The sequence below is a fragment of the Lytechinus variegatus genome, chromosome 6, assembly GCF_018143015.1.
Source record: "Lytechinus variegatus isolate NC3 chromosome 6, Lvar_3.0, whole genome shotgun sequence".
In the NCBI taxonomy this organism is placed as follows: domain Eukaryota; kingdom Metazoa; phylum Echinodermata; class Echinoidea; order Temnopleuroida; family Toxopneustidae; genus Lytechinus; species Lytechinus variegatus.
The window spans coordinates 31,671,770-31,696,996 of NC_054745.1; the positions used below are offsets into that span (position 1 = coordinate 31,671,770).

A 25,227-nucleotide genomic window follows, 5' to 3' on the forward strand; every position below is an offset into this window, starting at 1 on the left:
AGAGAGGGAGAGATAGAGGGGGAAGAAGGGAAAATAAACGGAAAGAAAGAATGAAAGGAAGGAAGAAAGAAATAAAAAAAGAAAGAAAGAAAGAAAGAAAGAAAGAAAAAAGAAAGAAAGAAAGAAAGACAGAAAGAAAGAGAGAAAGAAAGAAGGAAAGAAAGAGACATACAGACCGGCATATGCAGACAGAGAGTTGGGGAGCTCGACAAAAGAGAGAGAGAAAGGGAACGAAAGAAAGAGAGAAGAGAGAGAGGGAGAGAGAAAATTATGGAACGTTCACCACATTTTACTGCTTTTTTTGAATACCAAGTATAAACATAACGGGCGTCCCTGGGGCTGATCAACTGGTGTGTGACACTACTAGCAGTGCTAATACTACGGTCCTCATATTCCTGGCGTGTGTACATATCTACAGGTTCTTACCGCTCAGTAAATAGGGTAAGTCTTTTTTCAATTCACGGAATGAGATAAATTCATTATTGCATGGTATTTTGATATTTTCACATGCATTAATATGAAGAAGATTAATTCTGTGTGCAAGCTGTGCTTGATTTAGCGACATTTTTTTAGAATTGTTTCTGAAGTGGGAGGCAGGTTGCATTGCGAAAAGCAATGGGCGTGGCGGCGCGCTTAGCCATAACATGTCGATGTTCATTTAAAAAGGATTGACGAATGCAAAGTTTTGTAATACATTTTACAACTACAATAGATTGATGTGGAACGCCATTGGATCATGTTGATATCATTTAAATACAATGAAAAAAAATAACTGTAGATGTTTTTCTTGTAATTACATTGCATATTTTTTTTTATAGCCAAATAAATGATAATAATATTATTGTGTCGGTATGTATTCCACGTTTGTTGAATAATATGTTATATAATGTAATGCGTTGGCTCAGTTGGTAGAGCGTACGACTCACAACCGGGAGGTGAGGGGTTCAAACCCTGGCCGCGTCAGACCAAAAGACGTAAAAAGATGGGAGTTGCTGCTACGCTGTTTGGCCTTCAACGATTAAAGGGATAGAGCTTCGTCGATCTGGCGCTGCACGGTGGCCGTCGGGCCGACGATCAATTGGGCAAAGGAAATTGTCGGAGTTTTTCATTTCATGTCTATTTCGAACAATAAATGATGTATTTATTCATATATCATGATTTAATGTAGTTCTATAAAATGCACATGATAGCATGATTATTTTTCATTCCATAATAGGTGTAATGAGGCACGCCCAACAATCATAGATGCCCTTCAAATCACAAAAATGGGTATTCTCTACTTATGCTAATTAACATGCATTTTTTCAATTCCTTTGAATTGGCATGCACATCAATAACAAAAGCGAACTTTTTGTTTCCAAACCAATATGTTGATAGCGTAGTCACTGTACAGTTCAAGCTTGTTGTTTGCTGTAATGAACCTAGCTGCTCTTATATGTTAATTATTACGCATATTTTCTGTTTTATTACAATTACCCTCCAGTGTTGGCCCAAGACGGCAAGGTCAAGAGAAAAGGGGTATTTTTCAGACCAATGATACTCCATCTGCATTATGTTGATATTCGAAAATATTTCGAAAAAAAAAATTGTCCGTTATACATGTCAATGCCATCAGCTCCAGTCTTTCCTTATTTGTTGCAATCTCTATACTTCTAAATAATGTCCTTGTTTTCCATATAATCAAATTAATACCTGGGATGAGTAGGGTTCATCGATGAATCATTAAGCACTGCGTTCAATTTCATACATGTACATGTGTGTACGCATGCATTTACACACACATACAAATGCACCCATACATACACACACATCCATGCTTACATTCAGCTTATAAAATAATAAAATAATATAGGGAATTTATATTGCGCACAAATCCACCTTGCTAGGTGTTCAAGGCGCTCCTATATTACCCGGCTAAACTAGGCGTTCAGAGCGCACACAGCTTCTTAAGGAATTACTTCCTACCGGTACCCATTTACCTCACCTGGGTTGAGTGCAGCACATTGTGAATCAGTTTCTTGCTGAAAGAAATTACGCCATGACTGGGATTCGAACCCACGACCCTCTGTTTTAAAGTCCGGAGACTAATCCACTGGGCCACAACGCTCCAATAACATATATAAAGCGGTTCTTTTAGGTTATTATTCAAACATGTTTAAAGCGCTTAATAGCAAATAAAAGTTCTGCTATCTAGTGTTTACAATGTATTAAAAATGGGGAAAGTAAATATTTGTTTATTTTTTCAATGTTTCCACTGAAGGGCATGAATGTATGTTGTTAGGATCATAAAGAGCACAACATTATTTGCAGTTGAACATACGACCAATAAGTAACACTTCCTGGGGAGTTCGTTTTTACAGAGAATCTGAAATAATTTTTCGTAAGTGATTCAAGGCAACAAAATGGAGTTGGCTTTGTGATATTATTCTGATTTGGTTGCAGTACTCATGCCCACGGTAATATGTGGCAAAGATATTTTCCGGGGGGGTATCAAATATATTGCTATACACATGCCTGACCAAATTATTTCCCAACACCCTATAAATGAGTTTTTCCTCTGGGTGCAAAATAACCCCCTAACCAAGTCTTTTCGCGGGCTTCATTTACACATTTTGGCCCATTTTAAACAAGAATATGACCCCTAAACAAGTGCAGTGTAAGGATATTTTTAATCATTTATTTATTATTTTTTGGTGGCGGGGATCCCATATAGTAGTATGATTTTTCAACATATAATATTCACTCATACATGTAGTACTTATTAAAACAAAAAATGGTTTCAAAATTGGTTGGCTCTGTTTAACTTGTTTTCCATTTTCATTTCCTCCCTATTGGTGTCCCGACTTTAACATTACTTTAACCATTTACTTCAATAATTGAAACGAATTTATAATAGCGCTACATTGGAATTGCATAGATATGTCATGATGATCCTCCATAAATAGCAAAGTACATAAAATAAAAATAATGATAATAACAATAACTTAGTCTTATGTAGCGATTTTCATTAAAGCCGTATCAAAGCGCCTTACAATCTAGAACACTATAGAAAATATACAAGCAACAAACAAAAGTGAATTAGAAATAACCATCTATATAGATTAGATCGATTCGTGTTTCCACATATATTTCTGGAGAGTCAACGCCATCCTTGGATTTTGTGTATTATTTAACGGCATATATTACCATGGTAACGGATAATCATAGAATATCTTGTCTGATAAGCGCCGTCGGCAGATGAGTACTCATGTATTATGCAAGTGTTTATATGTCGCGCTTATATCACGGCGCTTATACTTATGTAGCCATATTGTTATCAATATTTACTGAACGATTGTTATAAACATGTATTTCATATATCCCATGTATATGCAACTTTCTTCACAGATAATCACATTTTTCATTTTTTTCACAAGACTCCATGAGACACGTGTATTCTAATTCTTCTTTCCATTTTCATAATATTGTTTTATCGCTAATAAAGCATTATTGACCTTTCATTTTAATTGATTGTTCCTTAATTTGAAAATAAATGTTGTTACCATAGTAGTTTAAAATGAAGTAGGCTTGATTATGGTTATACGCTGTGGGGGCAAGGGGCAGTCCCCTCCCCGCAAGATTGAAAACTTAACCAATTGCCTACCAGATCCAGGTGATCCCTATACAAATCATATGAGAATGACAAAATTAAGAAGTCAACAGGTTAACTTTTCTTTTACTGAAATTTGTAACAAATTCACCAAAGGTATGTAAGAAATCCTTGTATTTTATTTTGAAAAAGATGCAAAAGCGCCACAATGACAAGGTCGGTTGCTTTGCTCCCTTGGTTTTGATTTGTTTTTTCTTTCTCGAAAAAGTTTACGCTTGTTGCTACACCCCCACTCCCGAAAAATATCTGCGTACGACCATTGATTGGAAATGCAAGACCTCACAACGATTGTGGGTTTTTTTAGAATGTCAAAATTTCAAAAGCCCCTACTTTTTACAGATCTATCTTTTTTTTTAACCCCTTTATCTTTCCCTGTCCCTAATCTCTCTCTCTTTCTCTCTCTTTCTTTCTTTCTCTTCCATTCTCTTTGAATATATAATTCAAAGGTTGCCGCTATTTCCGGAATCCAGTTTCCTGTTCAATTTTTGCAATAGCTACATTAAAAAGTAATTATTAAAAAAAAATATTTAAAAATCGAGATTTTATCCAGGGGCCCTCAAATACACAATTACACCGTGTATCCATGCATCTATTTCACAACCAAGCCTTGTTTTATGCTTGCTATGTATCCGTTACCAACAATAATTAGTGTAATAGAACTGGAGGCTTTGTGCTGGGTGATTACAAGTAAATGGATACTCACTTTCAGAAAGGCGTCATGATCAAAACCAATAATATCAGGATGCATGCGAACCACTGGCGTACCTCCGCGGGGGTAGGGGGGGGGGGCAGGACAGGGGGGCAGTCTGTCCACCATGACGAGTCACAACCCATGTAAAGGACGTATCCCGCCCCCCCCCCCTCCCCTGACGAGCTTGAAGACCTTTTTTTTGCTTGTCAATTTTCTTTATGGTACTTAATCCTATATTTGTGTTTGAAGACCTTCTTTTTTTCGGGGGGGGGGGGGTTGTCAACTTTTTTTCTGGTACGAAATCCTACATTTGTGGTTGAAGACCTTTTTTTTGGCTTGTCAAATATTTGGGCCGACGGATTTGCCCCCCTCCCCCTTGTGGAAAATCCTAGGTACGCCACTGATGCGAACCCATGTTATAACCCAGTATGCTGATGATTTGATTGGATTTATAGCTCACCGGTTTGGTGCTTTCAAGCTGATTAATCCAGGGGGGTCACACCAAGAATGAACCCTTTTTGTTTAATGCAACCATTTCAGAGTTAAATTTGTTAACGAAGTGCGGTGTTCTGGTAGCTCTAAAGTGCTAATGACTTGACGCGGTGGCAAGTTATTCTATCTTACCAAGTTGGCTTAGGGGGTGTTGCAAGAAAATATTTGCGATCAATTGCGAATATTCTGTTGCAATTTTACAACTGATAGATCAGCGTTAGCTGAAGCAAATCAGATTGAACTTCTTGTTTCAAGGAGCAGATTCGCAATCACTAGTTTGCATTTACCTGCCGATTGGTTTAGGGACCAAAAATAGACTTGCGATTGATCGCAAGTTTCTGGCAACACCCCATTAGAAAGTGTTGCATGTCGACTTGGTGAAATACACTTTCTCGTCAATTCGACTTAAAGTTGTATGTCGACACACGTTACGTTGCCAAGCAAACAGTTTTTTGCAATAGGGCGAACTATGTTGTGGACGTATCTTACCATGTCAACATATAACCTTTTTATAAGGCATCTTTTCCACTCCCTGGAGAGCATTCCAACAAGAGTTCCAAGACTTGATTTCTGGGCATGCTGCATATTTCCCATCCTACCGCGTCCTATCGCTCTCACATTATGATAGACTATCAAATATAATCCTAAGTCTTTTCACTGAGAACCGGTCATGGTGGCTCAGTGGTAGAGCGTCCGCCTCATGAACGGGAGGTCGTGGGTTCGATCCCTGGCCGAGTCATACCAAAAACTTATGAAAATGGAACCTTCTTGCTAGGCTTCTTGCTAGGCGCTCATTATTTAGATTGGAGAAGGGTTTTAATAACATATTATGTTAAGCAGGGCCCGATGGAAGAGCAGTTTTCTAACTGAAGTGCTATGGCTACCCTGGGTAAATAAATGTATTATTATTATAACTATTGTATCGCATGGGAAGGAAAGAATAAGATCAATAAAAGTCTAAGAACATTTGGAAAATCAATAAGACAGTTTTGAGCATTTCAGTGTCGAAATTACTAATGCTATCAAGGGCGGAAATCTCTTCCCAATGATAGGGAGACCAGGGGCTGTAAAATTTGACAAGCCAAAAAAAAGAGGTTATCAGCCCAAATGTAAGGTCATTTGGACCAAAATAAATTTTGCCAAAAAAAAGGGTAATCACCAATAAAAGATAGGTCATCTCTGCAAAAATACATGTTTTATTTCGATTTTGAATAATAGTATGGGGGACGGGTCCCCCTGTCCCCCCCCCCTGGGATTTCCGCCCATGAATGTTATGGAGATCCGTGTGTAATAAAATCCCTACGGGAATAGAAACTATAACTCCGTTTGGGGAATGAAATGTTATATCCAATCTCTATATAGGCAAAATCTGTATGCTGTTCAACCTCCAGGTAAGCAGGTATCTGTTTGATATTTTATTCCCCTCAAAACTCATTACTTTATTACTCACAGTGATATTGCAGACTTAATTTGTATCTAAACCATGTAGGCATACGCTTGAATGGTCCTCAACCTATGGCAAAAGCTAACAAGGTCCCCTCTCATAAAAGGCTGGATGAATCATTCCAAATTTTCAACAATGCGTCATTTCACTTCACCTGGTTTCGTAAGCATTCTGAATAAATATCAGAATGTTTACTCAAACAACTAGATGAAAAGAAAATTGTCAGTGCGAGCTATTCACAGATTAATGGAACGAATTATAATTTATCATGTACATGGTTAATGTTCATGATTAGTGAACATTAATGGGCCATCCTTCATAATATATGATTGTTACGATTTGTACAATTTTATCATGTATATATTTTATTCGTTTTATATGAAAATAAATACAATTTTAGCGCCGTAATTCTTCTTGCCCTTTCTAAATTTTCATTCTTTCCATTAAAGATATTGTCTTTCTTTCCCGATATTCCACTCCCCCTTTCGTTGTCTCCCCTCCTTTTTATCAGCTTCTTCTCTTTTTTTTAAGCATATCATGCATAATTATCAGTTTTCGCCTTTAAAGGTATTGTTTAACTTTGCGAGCAGCCGATTTTAAAAATTCTCAAACCAAGATGAAACATGTGTACAAGTGCATGTAATAGAACTAAAAAAAAACATGAAAACAACCATTATTGAGAATGAAAAGCTAAAACTACAAGGCAAAACCCCGATTTTGTAAATAGGTGTCTTATAGACGCCTTAATAGTACACATAATTGTATGGTTTGAAATTAAGATGGTGTTTCCGGTCACTTTATATTTCAATTTTTAAAGCACTAAATAATCATTTTCGAATGCAATTTTTTCTGGGCTTCATTTTTGTAACATATCACAGACACAGGTGACAAGTGTGACCTGCTAGCTCAGATTTTTTAAAAGTAAAACCAATGTTAACAAATCACTTTAATTGTGCATTGATCATGTGAACAGGTAGGGTCCATGATGTGAAATAGTACCTTTATCAGGGGAACCGCATTATTTAATCTTTGCTTTTAGTGGACCTCTCATTTCCATACACTTACATTTCTTTTTTTTCTTATACTTTATACAACAATGTATATAAACTTTGATTCATATTATATTTTCCTTTTACATGGAATTGAAATAAAAGGTATTTAATTTTAAATTTGTTTGACTGTTATCACTATTGAGTATATATTCTATATTTCATGGAACTATTCCAATATAATGTTACATTTTTAATCTGTGTTGTTCTTTTCCAGGAGTTTGAATCAGCACAATGGCCACTCAATATCGTGAGTATTTCTTGATTTTATTTTTCTTTTCCAATATTGTCATGGTAATTATTATTATTTCTAAAATTATTATCATTATTATTATCACCAATACTAACATCATCATTACAACTATTTATACTACTACTACACTTTATCCTTCAAATAAAAGACTTTCCTGCAGCAGATTCTCGAGAACACCTGTAATCTTACCAGATTGCGTAATCTTACATTATATGATGCAAAATTACAGGAAATTGCTATTTGGTGTATGGAACCTTACAAATTTCCTTAAATAAAACACCCCCTTTTCCCCTTTTTGAACGGACCTGTTCTGTTAAACTGCAGAAAATTTTCTGTTTTATGAATTTTCAGAATGGTTCTGTTATTGCTTTTTGCAAAATCTCTTTTTTATCTGTAAAATCAGGGTTATGTTGACAGTATACGACGACGACTACAACTACTACTACTACTACTACTACTACTACTACTACAGCTGTTGCTACAACTATTATTATTATTATTATCATCATCATTATAATTATTATTGTTATTATTATCATCATTATCGTTATTATTATTTGCTAATATATTTTTTTTCTAGTTAAGACCTTTGAATAATCAAAGTATTATGTCATATAGATCAATCAGTCCAATCATATTCTGAAGGTAATGCACCCACGATAATTATGCAAACACATACAGGCTTTTCTTCTTCTTTTTTTTTTTTGGGGGGGGTCGTTTCATAAACGCGTTCTCGTAAAGAATGTCGACATCGATGTACCATGGGTCGACATTTATGTTATCGAAAAGTAGACAAGCTTAGGAAAAAATCTGCTTCGTGAAAATCGTTTACCTTATTGTTGGTATTTGCCTTTCCAAAGTGCAATGATGTACATGCACCTCTTGGCTTCTAATGCAGTCCATTTTTTGTAACAGAATATGATTCTGACTCTATTGATTTAACTCCAAAGAAATGTGAAATTTTGAGAAATGTGCATTTATAAAAGGAAATGAATTATTTTAACTTTAATCAAATAGATTGTAAACCTGCGTTCTTAATAAAAGGATGAAGAATGGATCGAAATCCCAAAACAGCAGTATTATCAATCATGCAGGGTTATGATATATTTATACAAACATACATGTGACGCCATTCGCGCTTAATTAGTAATTTTATTATTGAAAGTTGAAATCATATAAATTATTTTTCAATCTAGCGATTCAACTTAACATTGTTCCATGTGAATTTCAGCTTAGTTTTTTTAGTCGTACTAAAAACCAATATATTGGTATGTACGTTGATTCAGATATTTTAGAGCAATTATGAAAAAAAATATGAAAGGAACTACACCTTTCTTTAATCATCATCGTCATCATCATCATTATCACTCCTACCATCACCATCATCAACATTATCATCATCATCACATCATCACCACCATCATCATCATCACATTATCCCCATCATCATCATCATCACATTATCCCCATCATCATCGTCACCATAATCACAATCGTCATCATCATCACCATCATTATCATCATCATCACCATCATCACCACCACAATCATCATTATCATCATCATCATCATCATTATCATAAACAAATTTGTAAATCGTTCGCCTCACTTGTGCACTTACTTTCAGGAATAGTACTCACTTTATAGAATTCAAATCGAGTTTCAATAATGAGTAATCATTATGAAAAAATTAATCACAGTTGGATTGGCAATTTTAGATATGGTTTTCAAAAGACTGACTTCCGTTTGTCACTGTTGGAGGTGCGGTGGACCAGTGGTCTCAGGCGCCTGATTAGACACATGGAAGCCCGGGGTTCGATTCCCGGCCACCCGCACGGTTGTGATGATTTTTTTTTGTTACCTGATGGCTTAGAATCCTTGTAAGCAACCAACCAGTGTACTGACGGCTTAAAGTCATCTCCGAGGGACCTGGTAATTGGCATGAATGGTTTATTATTTGGGCACTATCGCACCAATGAGTAATTGAACGCCGGTCATCGGAATTCAAAACCCCCGCTCCGTCGACTGAGCTATCGCGCCTCCTTATTCCACTTGTGATCTTGAGCAAGACATTCTAGCAACAGTATTCTATCCTACATTACAACAAATAAAATGCTATACGTATCATTGGTGTGAGCACGAATAAATGAAAATTTGAATTGCTTGCAATGCAATACGTATGTATGTGTATTTCCATTAGTTTTTTTTTCAATAAAGAAATAACATCCTAAGTCATGCTGTTTGTCTACAAACCTGGGGGAGGGGATGAACTCAGAAAGAGAATGAGTTCATTTGATATTGATTCCAACTCGGTGACCGATCGATTAATCGTCAAAATGAAATAAATATAGCGCTAATCCTTAGAAGGTCATGAACACACTCCAATATGTCCAAGGAAACATATGTGTCCTTTCATTACAAAAATGATGATTGCGGAGTTTGTCTAGAAAATGTGCATTGTGCACTACCAACATCACCTTAAAAGCGTTTTCCACTTGTTTTCCATGCAGGATATGTATATGCCTATACAATAACTTTCTTTTTTTAAATCAAAATATCTCTCTTATAGTGAATAGTTTAGTTCAAAGACAATCAAGTTCACGGTAACATATTTTTTGAATATTTGTGTGACGTATAATCCAATTTGTTCAAAACAACTTGTTACTTGGCACTTATTAAACCTTGCAGTAGTTGCTTAACGATTCAGACAACAATGCTTAATTTATTAAGAATAGAATAATGAAAAATGGATTTGCTTGAAATATACTAGATATTTATTTAAACCGTTTAAAAAAAGTAATGCAAGGTTCACAGAGTTAACAGCGTTGTGTAAAAAAAATGAACATTAACGGCATTTTTACTGTGAATTGGGGTGGGCATATAGCCTGTAATATCTTCCTCAGCGTGTACAACTAGTTTATTCAATTTCATGCAAGGGAGCTCCTTAGTGAAGTTTTGAAATAAAATACAAAATAACTGTGAAGGACCTCCGGAAAAGACCGACCCCGGTAAGTGTCTGGGAATATTATTTTTCTCTATGCTAATATTCAATCATACACCGTATTTACTGAGACGAATGAAAACTGCAAATATTTGCGAATCACATTCATCCCCAAGAAACCTGTGCATTGTAAATTGAAAGAAACTTCTTCTGTATACATGGTAAATAGGGTGTAAAAGGGGTGGCGGCTACCGACAAATGGAATAATGTTGGGGTGAAAAATCAGTTTTACGCTTCCCTAATTGGTTGAGCACCCCACGCTACCCACCCCCCCCCCCCCCCCCTCTCTCTCTGTGTCCCCTGTCTGACTGTCTCCCTATTCGAGAATGATGTTGTGTGGGGAAAGCTATGCCGCACAATACAGATATTCACAAAATAGCATTGCTCCCCCCATACATCCACTTCAGTAGAAATAGTGCTGGCTGCTATTGAAGTTCAAGGAGGGGGGGGGGGGTAATGTGATTGGTGGTGATTGTTTACCCGATTGCTAAGAAAGCATGAATGCCTGTAAGCAAGCAACCAGAGGACCGACGGCTTAAGGTCCTCTCTCCGAAGGACCTGGTACTGAGGATTAATGCCTTACCAAAGGGCATTAGCGCACCAAGCATGCCAAGTGGGAATCGAACCCGGGTCACCGGAATACGAATCCCTCGCTCTGCCGACTGAGCTATCGCACCTCCCCCCTCTCTATATCTCTCACACACACACCCTCCCGCTCACATATTTCCTTTCTCTCTCTCATCCCCCACCCCATTCCCTGATCATCCCTTAAGCCCACGTCAAATTTCATCACATGAGACTGAGATTACTATATCTCTCTCCACCCCACCCCCCTTCCCCTCTCTCTATCTCTTCCTCTCTCTCCAACATCCCCTTCACCCCGACCACCCTCTCATCATATATCTCCTCCCTTTACGACGCACACCAAAATTAAACCAATTTTATGTTCTCTTTCAAGTCACGTTTCTTATTGTAACGATGCCCTTCCCTCTTTCCATTCAATAAAATTCATTCCGTGGGCGATTCGTGCCCCATTCAGACCAGAGAAAACGGTAAAAATAACCCAATCGCATTATCAATATGCATTTTCCTATTTATTCAGTTATCCATTTACAACTCATTAATTCATTCATTCGTTCATTCATGCATTCATTCGTTCGTTCACTCGTTCATTAATATTGTTCATTTATTCATTCGTTCGTGCTTTCATTCGTTTACTCTTCCATCCATCCATCCATTAATTCATCCATCCATTCATTCATCCAGTCATTCAAATCAATACAATTCAATTCAAATTCATTTTATTTTCCACATGGAAATTTGTCATTTATTCATCAATCCATCGACCATTTATTCATTGAATCATCGTTCATAATCCATTTATTTATTTTATTGCCTTAATTAATTTGCAATCGTTCATTATCCATTCAATCAATACACTTTATATCTCTTATATATTTCTTTTAAAACAAGTGCACACTTAGCATGCTTAGTTTGATGATATTGCATATAGCACTTCATTTTTGAAAGTAGGATAAAAGAGCATTGTAGATTAAATGCCTAGCTCATGGGCATAGGTGCCGCGGCCGGGGATCGAACCCCGAACTTCCCTTGTATAGCCAGGCGCCTTAAACCATTCGGCCACGGTACCTCCACCGTGGCTGAATATATACAGTGCGTATCAAAAAAAGTTTACACTTATAAAAAAATCCTGTAAAATAATACATTTGTAATATCCTGAAGATTTTTCGACATTTTAACATTGGTACAGATCCATTTAAGCAAATGACGATATAACTGTCAAAAAATATTTCCGCTTGAGTGAGCACCACTAACTTTTAAAAAGTTAGTGAAAATGATTTGCGCAGAACTTTGGAATAGTTATGTGAATAAAAGCAGACCTTAATCACAAAGAACACGTTGAATTTAGCTATTAAACTTGATTTGAAGATATATTTTACCTTTTTTAACTTGTTTCCTTGCCCAAAACACTTCAAAGAGTGCATTGCGCCCCACCCCACTTCCCAACACACGGAGGCCATCATGACGATATTTGCTTTACAATAAGCTGTGATTTACATGAAATGGCTTAGACTTGATTTCCATTTTGTTAATTATTTTCAAGCTTGGGAGAGTGTGGAGAAACAAGTATTAAATAAAAAATGAAATTTAAACCTTCTTTAAATGATAAAAACTTAGTGAAAAAATGCTGGAGATGCCTGATGTAAACTTTTGTTCAGATTCAGTTATGTCCTCAGATCCAGCTGGCACATAAAGGGTTAAGGTTGTGCTTACTAAGTGTTAAATATCAATTTAGGTGGCAAAATTGTTACAAAAATGCTTAAATGTATCCGGGTTTTTTTTTTAAATTGACTAAAAGTACAGGGGAAGTGTTTGAGAAATGTTTAGCAGGGTAAGCTTGATTTTACCCTTTCCCCTTGACACATCGTGAAAACGAGCATTTCTGCGCAAACAGATTTCTGCTCACTTAACAAAAATGGACAGTGCTCACTTAACATTCTCTCGAAAATTTTACTGTCATTGGATAGATGAGACCCAAACCCAAAATTATATGTGAAAAAATTACCCACATATTGTAAATTTTTTAATTCCCAGTGCTTTTTCAGAGTGTAAACTTGTTTTTGATACGCACTGTATTAAGATGTATCGATCATAAACGCCCTACACATAAATCTGACAGTCCAAAATAGCCAAATAAACCCCCCAAAAAAAATCCAAATTAGACCCTCGAAACATGTTAATGAAATGTATGAATAGATAGAATTAAAGCCAATTTCGCAAACTAAAGGAATTGTTGAAATGTTTTGACAGACTTTTTTTCTGTCTGGGCATGTAACGAACTCGTATCCATTTGTTAAAGCAAGTCATTAATTCCAAGATAAAACCTACCCTAAAAATCATTAATTGACACAAATTGGTATATGATATAAACTATGTATTTGTTGCTTTATTTTCTTACGATGAAAATCATGTCATACTCTGCCCCCCAAAAAACTAATTATGATTATTGTTATTATTAGTTTTAGTATTAGTAGAAGTGGTAGTAGTACATGTAATAGTAGTAGTAGTAGGAACACGCAATTAGAAAATGTAAAAATGATTAAATACTTAGGGGTCATGCTCGATCCGGGCTTGACTTGGCGTGAACATATTACTAATATCGTTTGTAAAATATCTCGGCAATCGGTTGTATAAGGGGATTAAGCATTTACTGTCCTTTAATATCATAAGCTGGACTTTTCTATGATTTTTACCTTACATTGATTACTGTAGTACATCTTGGGGAAGCAGTGCAAAAATACACTTAGATAAGATACAAAAACTTCAAAATAATTATGCCAGGATGGTTTTGAAAAAATATTATAATACATCACAAATTTCTTTGTTGCAGTCACTGAAATGGCAGTCAGTAGATCAGCGTATAAAATATAAGTTTTATGTTCTTGTATATAAAATAATGAATAAATTAGTTCTAAATTATTTAAAATCTTTACTATGTAAACGGCCCGTGAAATACAGGACACGGTTTTCTTTGCGATGCCCCCTTCAGCTTCACAAAGCTAGAATTGAATATAAAAGAAAATCATATTTCGGACCCAAATTATTTAATGCACTTCCTTCAAATTCACCAGCCAGTACCTCCTTGTTTTTTTTAATTATGCAAAGCCTTTCATACAAATTGATAAAGAGCGAAATAATATTCCATTGATTTACAATGCTATGTACTTGTATGTTCAAATTGTCACTTCCCACTCTATATTTTTTGGTGTTAATTGTTTCTGATGTTAAATAGTTTGTATTTTGTATTTTTGACGTTGATTGTTTTTTTTTAATGATATATTTTATAGTTATCTTGTCATGTATTTTAAACTGCAGGGCGCCTTTGTAAAGCAGTTTTAAGAACTGAACAGGCCTACCCGGCAGTATAAAATGAATAAAACAAAATAAATAAATAAATAGTAGTAGTGGTAGTAGTGGTAGTAGTAGTAGTAGTAGAAGTAAGATCATCATTATCATCATCATAACAAAACAACGTATAAACGAAATTCAAAACAGAAAGTAATTCATGAAATATAACGAACATATACCAAATCTGTGGTGTATATAAAATCCAATAACATGTGTCATTCATGGTACTAGTATATCACAGTGAATCCATTTGCCGCTAAACAAAGAGATCATAAGGGAGACAAACATGATCATATTCCACTTCATTGATCCGGCGCTAAACCTTGATACGTGTGGACGAAGGTGTTCGTGTATGCCTGCGTTAACATGGTTAAAGGGCATACGAAACAGCTTAGCCCTACGTCAGGCCCTCAACTCCTCATGTCTGGCCAAGTATATTACCCATAATGCAACAATCTGAGCAGAGTATTCTTGCGATACGCGCCCACTTGAATGATAACTATTTAAGCCGATTTGACTTCAAACACAGAGCAGGTCAGCAAACTTCCCATTTAATTTTTTTTTTCAATTCTGCACACAGCAACGCCGCCATAGAGGGAGGGGGGGCACCGCCTTCATTTTCATTTTTTTACACCATGTTAGGTTGATTATACGACTGATCACATGATTGGTTTCAGTCAATCACTTGATTTAATACATCATGTATCAATATGCATTTAATGCTTTTAAAGAGAAGACAGTGTTAATTTTTTTTCTTTCTTTTGTGACGTCATATGCGGGCAGCTGCCACTTAATGTATTGTGATGTAGATTTAATAAAATGTTATGAGGTTTTAAAAATGAAAATGATTTTATCTTTGCATTCTGAAAGACAACCAATATGTCCTCATCAAATTAGAGGATGAACATTTTACTCAACCGGTAGCAATTACCACACTTTTTCAAACGTTGAAAAAAAACCTGAATTGTGGTTCTATGAATATTGCTCATTCTAATACGAACAATAGTCCATTGAAAAGAACCGTAGCGGACATTCCAGTGTCGATCAAATCGACCAATCAAAGCAACATTTTCACCCTTTACCATTAGGGTTTTGCATTCGTCAATAGGAAAATAATGTGTCAATACTATTTGAAAAGCCTTTAGGGCCTATATTCTCCAGAAGTAGTTCAAAGATTTACCAAAACCTTGTTCAGACGTGGGACCCTAGTCGGAATGTCTATTATGCATCGATCAAATTCCAAAGATATTTCTCTTATCAAGACCAGGGCTCCGTAACACAAAGAATAGCGATCAATCGCTAAATGGACTGACCAATCAATATCAATGTTACACGCGCATTTGGTTTAAAATACTGAACATGGACCAATCAGTGCGGTTCTTTCATATTTGCAATCGTTTGCAATCCATCGCAAACCTTTGTGTTACGGAGCCCAGGACAAAGGCTGATTTGCACGGAGGATGGACGGACTATAGTGCCCTTCTGGACAGAGATACTCCGACCCACCTCCGTCCAAGTTACCCCTACTTTTAACCCATCGGTTATTTTATACCGAGGTTTTTTTTTACCTGACTGCTAAGAAAGCACGAATGCCTGTGGGACCTCCGAGGGACCTGGTAATGAGGATAAATGCCTTACCAAAGGGCACTAGCGCACCACCTGGGAATCGAACCCGGGTCACCAGAATCCAAAACCCCCGCTCTACCGACTGAGCTATCGCGCCTCTAGGCCTTCATGTCGTCGTATAAAAATCTATATTACATCCCATTTATTTTACCCAGCCATATTAATGATTGTTAGAAACTAATTAGAAATCAACCACGATCATAAAGGATATATGTTGGCATGATCATACATGTATTTTTGTTTTTGTTTTTTTAGAAAAATGTGAGACTCGTGAAGTGGTTATCACCCAGCCAGGCTCGACGGTGGTCCAGGTGAGTTCAGGCAGGACGGTCATACAAATCAAACCGTCTCCAAACCCCACCGATGGTTTGCCTTTGGTAATAACGTAATAGCCTTGATCGGTTTGGTCTCGGTTTCGTTGGTGTGACTGTAACCGAAACCGACTCCAAACCGATCGATGCTATGCAATTGGTAATAACGAAATAGCCTTGATCGGTTTGGTATCGGTTTTGTTGGTGTGACTGTAACCGAAACCGACTCCAAACCGACCGTTGGTATGCCATTGGTAATAACGTAATAGCCTTGAACGGTCTGGAGTCGGTTTCGTTGGTGTGACTGTAACCGAAACCGACTCCAAACCGACCGATGGTATGCCATTGGTAATGTCGTAATAGCCTTGATCGGTCTGGAGTCGGTTTCGTTGGTGTGACCGTAACCGAAACCGACTCCAAACCGACCGATGGTATGCAATTGGTAATGTCGTAATAGCCTTGATCGGTCTGGAGTCGGTTTCGTTGGTGTGACTGTAACCGAAACCGACTCCAAACCGACCGATGGTATGCCATTGGTAATGTCGTAATAGCCTTGAACGGTCTGGAGTCGGTTTCGTTGGTGTGACTATAGCATAAAGACAGTATGCATAAATCAGTGTAATAGGCATAAGCTCAACTACATAACTAATCAAATTGATAATGGTTCCTTTCCCAGAATGCAATTTGTTGGTCATGTGACTCAATGAGATACATTACACTGTAAAAAAATGAAGTGCTAATTTAGCACTTGCAGTGCTTGTATAGTGACTGCACTACGGTTGCTGATTTTCTAGTTTAAATTTGAACTAAAAAATCAGCAATCGTAGTGCAGTCACTATACAAGCACTGTAAGTGCTAAATTAGCACTTCATTTTTTAAAGTGTATATGAGCAATATTCTCTTCAAAAGTTTCTGCATTTTATTCATAAATTAATGATAAATTCATATCTTCATATAATAAGAATGATATAAATAAATACATTTGAATATGACAATCTAAAAAAAGTATAATAAATCTGATATGGTTTACAGTAAGTCGGGTAAAATCATAGAAATATATACTAATTTGCGTTATTATTTACTTTATATCTATGGGAAAAATGCAAGGTCCAGCAATTATAAGGAGTCATTTATGTAGTTTATTGAAGTCTTCGGACTCTTGTCACGTTATGCAATGCAATAATAATAATAATAAAATAATAGTAATTATAATTCATAATAGTTCATGTATTCATAATTCATAACAGGAAATATTGTTCATTTCATTCAGCAAATCATTTGTTAGCAAACTTCTTCCATTTCCTACAATAAAACCATAATTGAATTGAAATTAAATTGAAATTGAATAGATATTTTCCCACTTGAGGCCATTTTATCCGTTTACTTATACAACATTTTAAGAGCTCACTTGCAGAAGGGGTTAGGTCCATTTTTCATCAAATTTGATTTTTATGTGTTAATGTATAGATTTTAGTAGCTCTATAAGAAAAGTTGAAATTACTATTAAAAAGTGAACTAAAATGATAAAGAAAAATCTTTTTTTTTTTTAAAGGGGTTAGGTCCATTTCAGTTTAGTTTTAAAAGGGGTTAGGTCCACACATCCTTTTTTTGTAAAAGAATATCTTAAAAAAAAGACTGGTACATTTCTCTTATACCCAATTTTATGTTCTCATGGTAGGGTATCATAAAAATTCAGTTTCGCATACGAATATTGCAATATGGGAGAATAAAAAAAAAATGATTTTCTTGGAGTGGACCTAACCCCTTTTGCAAGTAAACTCTTCTGAAGAACTCATTTGTCAAAAGGGGTTAGGTCAATTTTTCATAAATTTTATTGTTTCTTGTTTGTAAACCACTAAATTTTTAGTCACTCTGGTGATACCAAAGACAATTTGAGATTCAAATGAAAACGTGACTGAAAGTGGAAAAGAAAAATCACCTTTTTAATCAAAAGAGATTGGATTCATTTCAGTTTAGTTGCAAAAGGGGTTAGGTCCACAATGATATTTTTTTTTAATATAGAGAAAAAAATTGAAGACAGGTCGATTTCGTTTATACCCGATTTTATGTTCACATGATGGGGTAGTACATCATGACAATTTAGTTTCTCGTAAGAATATTGCAATAAGTGAGAATAAAAAACGTGGTTTTTCTCGGAATGGTCCAAAGTGGACCTAACCCCTTTTGCAACTAAACTCTTCATTTATACCTCGACGTTGTAGGCTGCCAAGAAACTGAATGGATAAGAGTACGAGTCCATCATTCCTGTTTTGTTAGTGATCAATGATCATCGCACTTACCATCTTTAACCTTGCAGTTCGCTTAGTTTATTTCGGTACAGAATGATTTTTGTTTTATATCAGTATCATGATTCTATTGTTATTTAGTATCCCGTCTCTCCTTGCTTTACGAAAATCGACTACTGAGTGAAATGAACAATATTTCCTGTGAGTAATTGATACATGGACTATAATCAATTAATTATTATTATTATTGTTATTATTATTATTTCTGCACTGCATTTTGAAGTAAGATGGATATTTGATGGGCAATTGTCCCTTTGTTGTGCAAGTTTGGACAGAATATGTTGATATTACCACAATGGCGTACCTGGGATTTTCCACAGGGGGGCAAAAACCGGTCGAAAAATTTGACAAAAGAAAAGGTCTTCAAGCTTGTCAGGGGGGCAAAATAGGTATTCAAGCTCGTCGGGGGGCAGGGATATGTCTTTTGTATGGGTTGTGACTCGTCGGGGGGGGCAGACTGCCCCCTCTGCCCCCCCCCGTAGGTACGCTAGTGTATTACCATAGTTATAACAAATGAATTGATTGAAGAAAACGAGGGGAGTATTTGGAGCGTGTCTCGCCAAATGTGAAGCCTGAGTAGGTTGTTGCTGTAACGAAGCCCGTCAGTTTTTGTCTCACCCGCGAAGCAGAGTGAGACTATAGGCGCCGCTTTTCCGACGGCGACGGCGATGGCGGCGGCGTCAACATCAAATCTTAACCTGAGGTTAAGTTTTTGAAATGACGTCATAACTTAGAAAGTATATGGACCTAGTTCATGAAACTTGGACATAAGGTTAATCAAGTATCACTGAACATCCTGCATGAGTTTCACGTCACATGACCAAGGTCAAAGGTCATTTAGGGTCAATGAACTTTGGCCGAATTGGGGATATCTGTTGAATTCCCATCATAACTTTGAAAGTTTATGGATCTGATTCATGAAACTTAGACATAATAGTAATAAAGCATCACTGAACATTTTGTGCAAGTTTCAGGTCTCATGATTAAGGTCAAAGGTCATTTAGGGTCAATGAACTTTGGCCGAATCGGGGGTATCTGTTGAATTACCATCATAACTTTGAAAGTTTATTGGTCTAGTTCATTAAACTTGGACATTAGAGTAATCAAGTATCACTAAACATCCTGTTCGAGTTTCAGGTCACATGATCAAGGTCAAAGGTCTTGTAAGGTCAATGAACTTTGGCCATGTTGGGGTTTTTTGTTGAATAACCATCATATCTCTGTAAGTTTATTGGTCTAGTTCATAAAAAGTGGACATAAGAGTAACCATGTATCACTGAACATCTTGTGCGAGTTAGAGTAGTATTCAAAGTCAGCACTGCTGCTATATTGAACCGCGTGATGCAGGTGAGACGGCCAGAGGCATTCCACTTGTTACTTTTTCTCTCTTCTTTTTTTCCTGGTGAAATTGTCAGGTGACTAGCACGGTGACCAATCCTCTGATGCCACGTGGTAACCCACGTGACTGGCACACTGGAATTTGCTCCTGCTTTGAGGACATTCCAACCTGTAAGTATGGTCTTGAATAAATGAAAAAAATTAAGATATATGTTCGTTCTTGTCATCCTCTTTCACTTATCACAGAGCATGGCTACTTTGAGACTAATGTAATGAATGCGCGGCTATTCATCCTTCAAGTAACATTATTCTTATGACGTTTTGTTAATTGGTTGTTCGCACATTCCTTCCATTGATTATTGCCAAATTGAATTTTCTAGCGAATTAATGAATTTTTTAAATTATTATTCATCTATGTATTTCTTAATCCTTTGATTCCTGAATTATTGAAGAGTCAATTTTAAAACTAACGGAGATCGATATGATTATGATGAATAATGACAAATGAATGATATCCTTTTACATGTTTTAGCTGCATTTAGTGTATTTTGGTGGTGGTCACCGGGGAGTCGTGCAAAGGGGCATCCCCCTCCACCAGAAATTTTGAAAAATGAAAAACAAAAATTGAAGTGCAGTCTGCCCTTGCAACCCTTTACTACTTTCCTACCTTCGACTCGCCCCCTCCACCACTTTTTTTTTAATAATAAAAAAAACAATGCTGGTGGAGCTAGTGGCGGATTTGACCCTCATTTTCAGCTTCTCCTCAACTGCAATATCTAAGATTTCAACCTACTTTTCAACCTTATCTTCAATTTCAGGTCTGTTGGGACTATTCCTTGGCCCATGTCATCAGTGCTGTATCGCGACCGATATGGGAGAGAACTGCTGCGTGCCTTGCTGCGTACCAAACTCACTCATCACGATGAGGACCCAAATTAGAGGGCGCCATAACATTCAGGTAACTCCTCCTTCCACATGCTGCGCCCATACATGATACGCCTTCACGCACACCCACACATACCGAGGTTAATCCCTCTTCCACGTACTAACACACACACATTCACACATAATACACACATTATATCGAAGTAAATCTCTCTTCCACTCACCCACACATACACCCGCACACGGAAGTACACACGATATCGATGTAACACCCTCTTCCACACACCACAACACACCTACACACACAAACACACACATATCGAGGTTAATCCCTCTTCTACATACTAACACATACACCCGGGGCCCGTTGCATAAAGAGTTGCGTTTAAACGCAAGTCTAAAAATCAATTGCAAGTCAGAAATGCGCGCTGTTGATTGGTTGAAAATCAAGTTGCGCTTGATTTTTAGAGTTGCGTTTGATTGCAACTCTTTCTGCAACGGGCCCCTGCACACACATTATATCGAAGTAAATCTCTCCTCCACTCACTCACACATACACCCGCACACGCACACCCTCTTCCACACACCATAACACACCCACACCCCACATGATATACAGGTGACTCCCTCTTCCACACACACACACACCCACACGTATACATGTTATCCAGATGACTCCCTCTCCCACACACTCACAGACACAATCACGTACATCAAATTGTGTTTAATACCTCAGATTTTACTGGTATCCCACACACGCTAATCATACATCCGCATCCTCACATACTTTAAAGCGTTCAGGAGACTCGCCTTGCCTCACACACTCATGTATCTACCAAGTACGCATGATTTTTTTTTCATTTAAAGGACAAGTCCACCCCAACAAAAAGTTGATTTGAATAAAAAGGGAAAAAATCCAACAAGCATACCAGTGAAGGTTTCATCAAAATCGGATGTAAAATAAGAAAATTTTGACATTTTAGAGTTTTGCTTAACTTTAACAAACAGTTACATGCACATCTTGGTGGGTATGCAAGTGAAGAGACTGATGACGTCATCCACTCACTATTTCTGTTGTATTTTATTATAGAAAATAGGGAATATTCTATTTTTTTCCTCACTGTCAAATGACTCAACGATTAATTCCTCCCTGAACATGTGGAATGGGCATTGTTCAATACTATATGATTCAGTCAAGTTGGTCCTTATTGTCAAACCTATAAGAAAAATGAAATATTGTATAATTCAAACAATGAAAAACAAAAGAAATAGTGAGTAAGGGACATCATCAACCCTCTCATTTGAGTTGTGCATATCACTGTTTTGTGAAAAATAAGCAAAACTTTTAATTGTCATAACTTTCTTATTTTACGTCCAATTTTGGTGAAATCATCAGCGTTTTGCTAGTTTGATTTATCTCTATTTATTCAAATCAACATTTTTCTGGGGTGGACTTAAATATTTTTTGGATTAATTCAGGGCTATACAGTTAAAGTAATCATTCGTTTATATATTTTAAAATTCATCCATCCGAGATATCAACCATCAAGTTATTCCCCATTCAATGTTGCTTGTTACCTTGGGGGTCACTGTATCCCCCTCCAAAAAAACAATAACAATAAAGAATATATGATAATGAAAAATAGATCTTAATATTAATGATAGTATGGAGAAAAATATCCATGTCCAAGTAAAAGGGACATGATATATACATAGAGTACAAAAAAGGAAATACATGTGAAATATGATATTTTTCTGCATACAGTATTCTATATCAAAATTTATGCCAAAATCAATTTGTTACTACATCGAAATTCTGGAAAAGGTCTGAATTTTCGTTCCCTTGTGACTTTTATTTTCAAATGCAATAGACACCATGTTTTGTCCTCTCTCTCGACTCTGAGTACTTCACTGTTTTCCATTTAGATTTAATTTATTGACATGTTTCTTTTTTTCTATAATCATGTGACAGGGTACTATCCTCACCGACTGTTGTCTGTCTACTTTCTTGGAGCCGTGTGCACAATGCCAGCTTGCCCGGGAAGTTAAGGCCATCAAGGCGGGAAAAGCACAGGCCTAAGACCCCCGGCTACGATATATGAGCTCAACAGCAGGTCATGGGCAAACGACATCTTTCAATTCGCAGACATTTACACTTTAAATGTAGTTTACTTACATAATACTATTCCGATAATTCTAATATTTACAATTCATTTACTTTGATTTTTTCTCTTTGTGTTTGGGCTAAGGAAATTTGTAAATTTCTTTCATTGTTAAGATGTCGAAATTCAAACACGGTCGACTGATTTTCCAATTTCATTTTCATTGTTAATATTCTATATGCTGCCAACCTAATCGAAGTAACTAGAATATGGTTGGTTTGGTAGAACTTGTTTCAAAGTCAAATGCGATGAGAAACAACGAGAAATGGTACATTGTAAAATAAAAACATGTTGGGTAAGATTTTAACCAGCACGAGGGTAATTATGTGTCCAACCAATTCGGGGCAGTATTTTACCCAATGCGGGAAGCATATTGTCCAGTAAGGTAAAAAACACACAAACAGGAATTACTTTAGAATGGGTACAATATTCATCACACTGGATTAATACATATGCCTAAAAGAATTGCCCAATGTTGGTTGGACACATAATTACCCTCATAGAGTATTTTTTACCCATTATGTGTAGGTAAAAGGGAATGAAATGATATTTGCATTTTAGCTGAACCTTAATAATATTTCTTTTTAAGTCACTTTGTTCTACCATGTTTAACTGTAATTAGGCATAAATGAGAGCTTCTTAATCGTAGTACGAATTTGATTCAAACCTCAACGAAGCATTAAAATCAGCACTTTTCCTCTAATTTCTGTGTAAGGGGTTTAAAATGTCCCCTTTTAGCATGTTTAGATATTAGATTGATAAGAAAGCTATACCACAATATCCTGGACCAAAAACTTTCACCCTTTCAAGACGGTCCAAAATGCATGCGTTTAGAACGCGTCTTGGCTGAAACTATTTCAGAATCTGGGGTAAAAGGTCCTCACTTCTTTCTCAAAACTTGTTGTCTTCATGGCTTATAGCAGTAGATTATAACAGTAGTTTGCAACTTGCCATTGACAAAACTTTATGGAATGCAACCCGTCACCGTAAGGTTTAAATTAAAGGGTTGCTATATAGATTGACGAAAAAATCGACTTACCTAAGGAGTATTCTTTCAAGAACGGCTAATACTTTTGAGAAAAATATTCGGTGTTGCAATGGGTAATAGACGTATCAACACGCAACAGTAAGAAGCACATAAATAATTGTTTACACCTTTTTTGTACAGTGTAGCCTATTTACAGTGAGATCGTAAGGTGTCGGAATTGATGCTCACCAGAAAAGTAAATTCGAGCGAAGACAGTGAAGGAGCATTTTTTTTTAAATTTTAATACTTGGATTCGGTGTGTGTCTATGATTCAAGGTTATATGATATATTCAATGATCATGAATATTTTATAATCGTATTTCTACACATCAAGATGGTTGTTTATTATTGGAATTATATGGTGAAATACTTAATAATGCATTATTCCTAATGAACATGTTATTAATTTGTTAAAATTTGTCTTTTAATAATTCATTCCTTTCTTCATAATACATTTTTTTCTTCATTGTATTGTTATAATGTAATGTAATGTATAATGCAATAAATAGATAGGCATACATTGCAATTTAGTAAATACTGGTCATGCGCACACTTAATATTCCTAATTATTCATAGTAGTAATAATTACTTTAGCACTTTTATAGTGATTTCTTGTAACTTCTTGCCTTTTATAATGTTCTGAATGTGTATTCACAGTAATTTGGACAAAAAGTATTGACAATGTATATTTGTCACCTTGCATAGCATGTAAAAGGATAGTATACATGGTATAGGTATACATGTGTACTTAAAATATGAAGAAAAAGTGAAGTGTCATTTGTGCTTCAGAAAGCGTTTTACAAGTCCGTAAATAGAATACAATCCCTGGATTTGTTTAATATTCTGGATGCATATGAATGTAGTATAGACGGTATCGTGAAAAGTTCCTTTTTTTTCAAGAAGGGGGAGCTAATGGCTCAACTCTAAAATACAACATATTAATGGAAACTATAAATCGAAGGCCCTAACAACAAAGACTCATTAATTCAAAACAGTGGACTCATGAATAAAATAGCGTACATGACCATGCCAACAGGCGTCAATTTGGCGCACTTTGACAAAA

At 36.3% G+C, this 25,227-nt stretch overlaps 1 protein-coding gene across 1 annotated transcript; it reads left to right on the plus strand.

Moving 5' to 3' along the window:
• The first annotated feature begins 335 nt into the window (after positions 1–335).
• Positions 336–23,483, plus strand: LOC121417370 (cornifelin-like). Its single transcript, XM_041611057.1, has 6 exons — positions 336–441; positions 7,543–7,575; positions 16,391–16,446; positions 20,168–20,261; positions 20,909–21,048; positions 22,948–23,483. Exons 2-6 carry the CDS (start codon positions 7,560–7,562, stop codon positions 23,053–23,055), a joined length of 414 nt encoding a protein of 137 aa, XP_041466991.1. The 5' UTR covers positions 336–441; positions 7,543–7,559; the 3' UTR covers positions 23,056–23,483.
• Positions 23,484–25,227: the final 1,744 nt, after the last annotated feature.

What these genes read in the sequence shown, in the direction of transcription:
- LOC121417370 (XM_041611057.1), top strand. An exon ending in CTTTGAGGACATTCCAACCT is followed by an intron (nt 20,262 to 20,908) that starts GTAAGTATGGTC and finishes CTTCAATTTCAG; the next exon opens with GTCTGTTGGGACTATTCCTT. An exon ending in GAGGGCGCCATAACATTCAG is followed by an intron (nt 21,049 to 22,947) that starts GTAACTCCTCCT and finishes ATCATGTGACAG; the next exon opens with GGTACTATCCTCACCGACTG.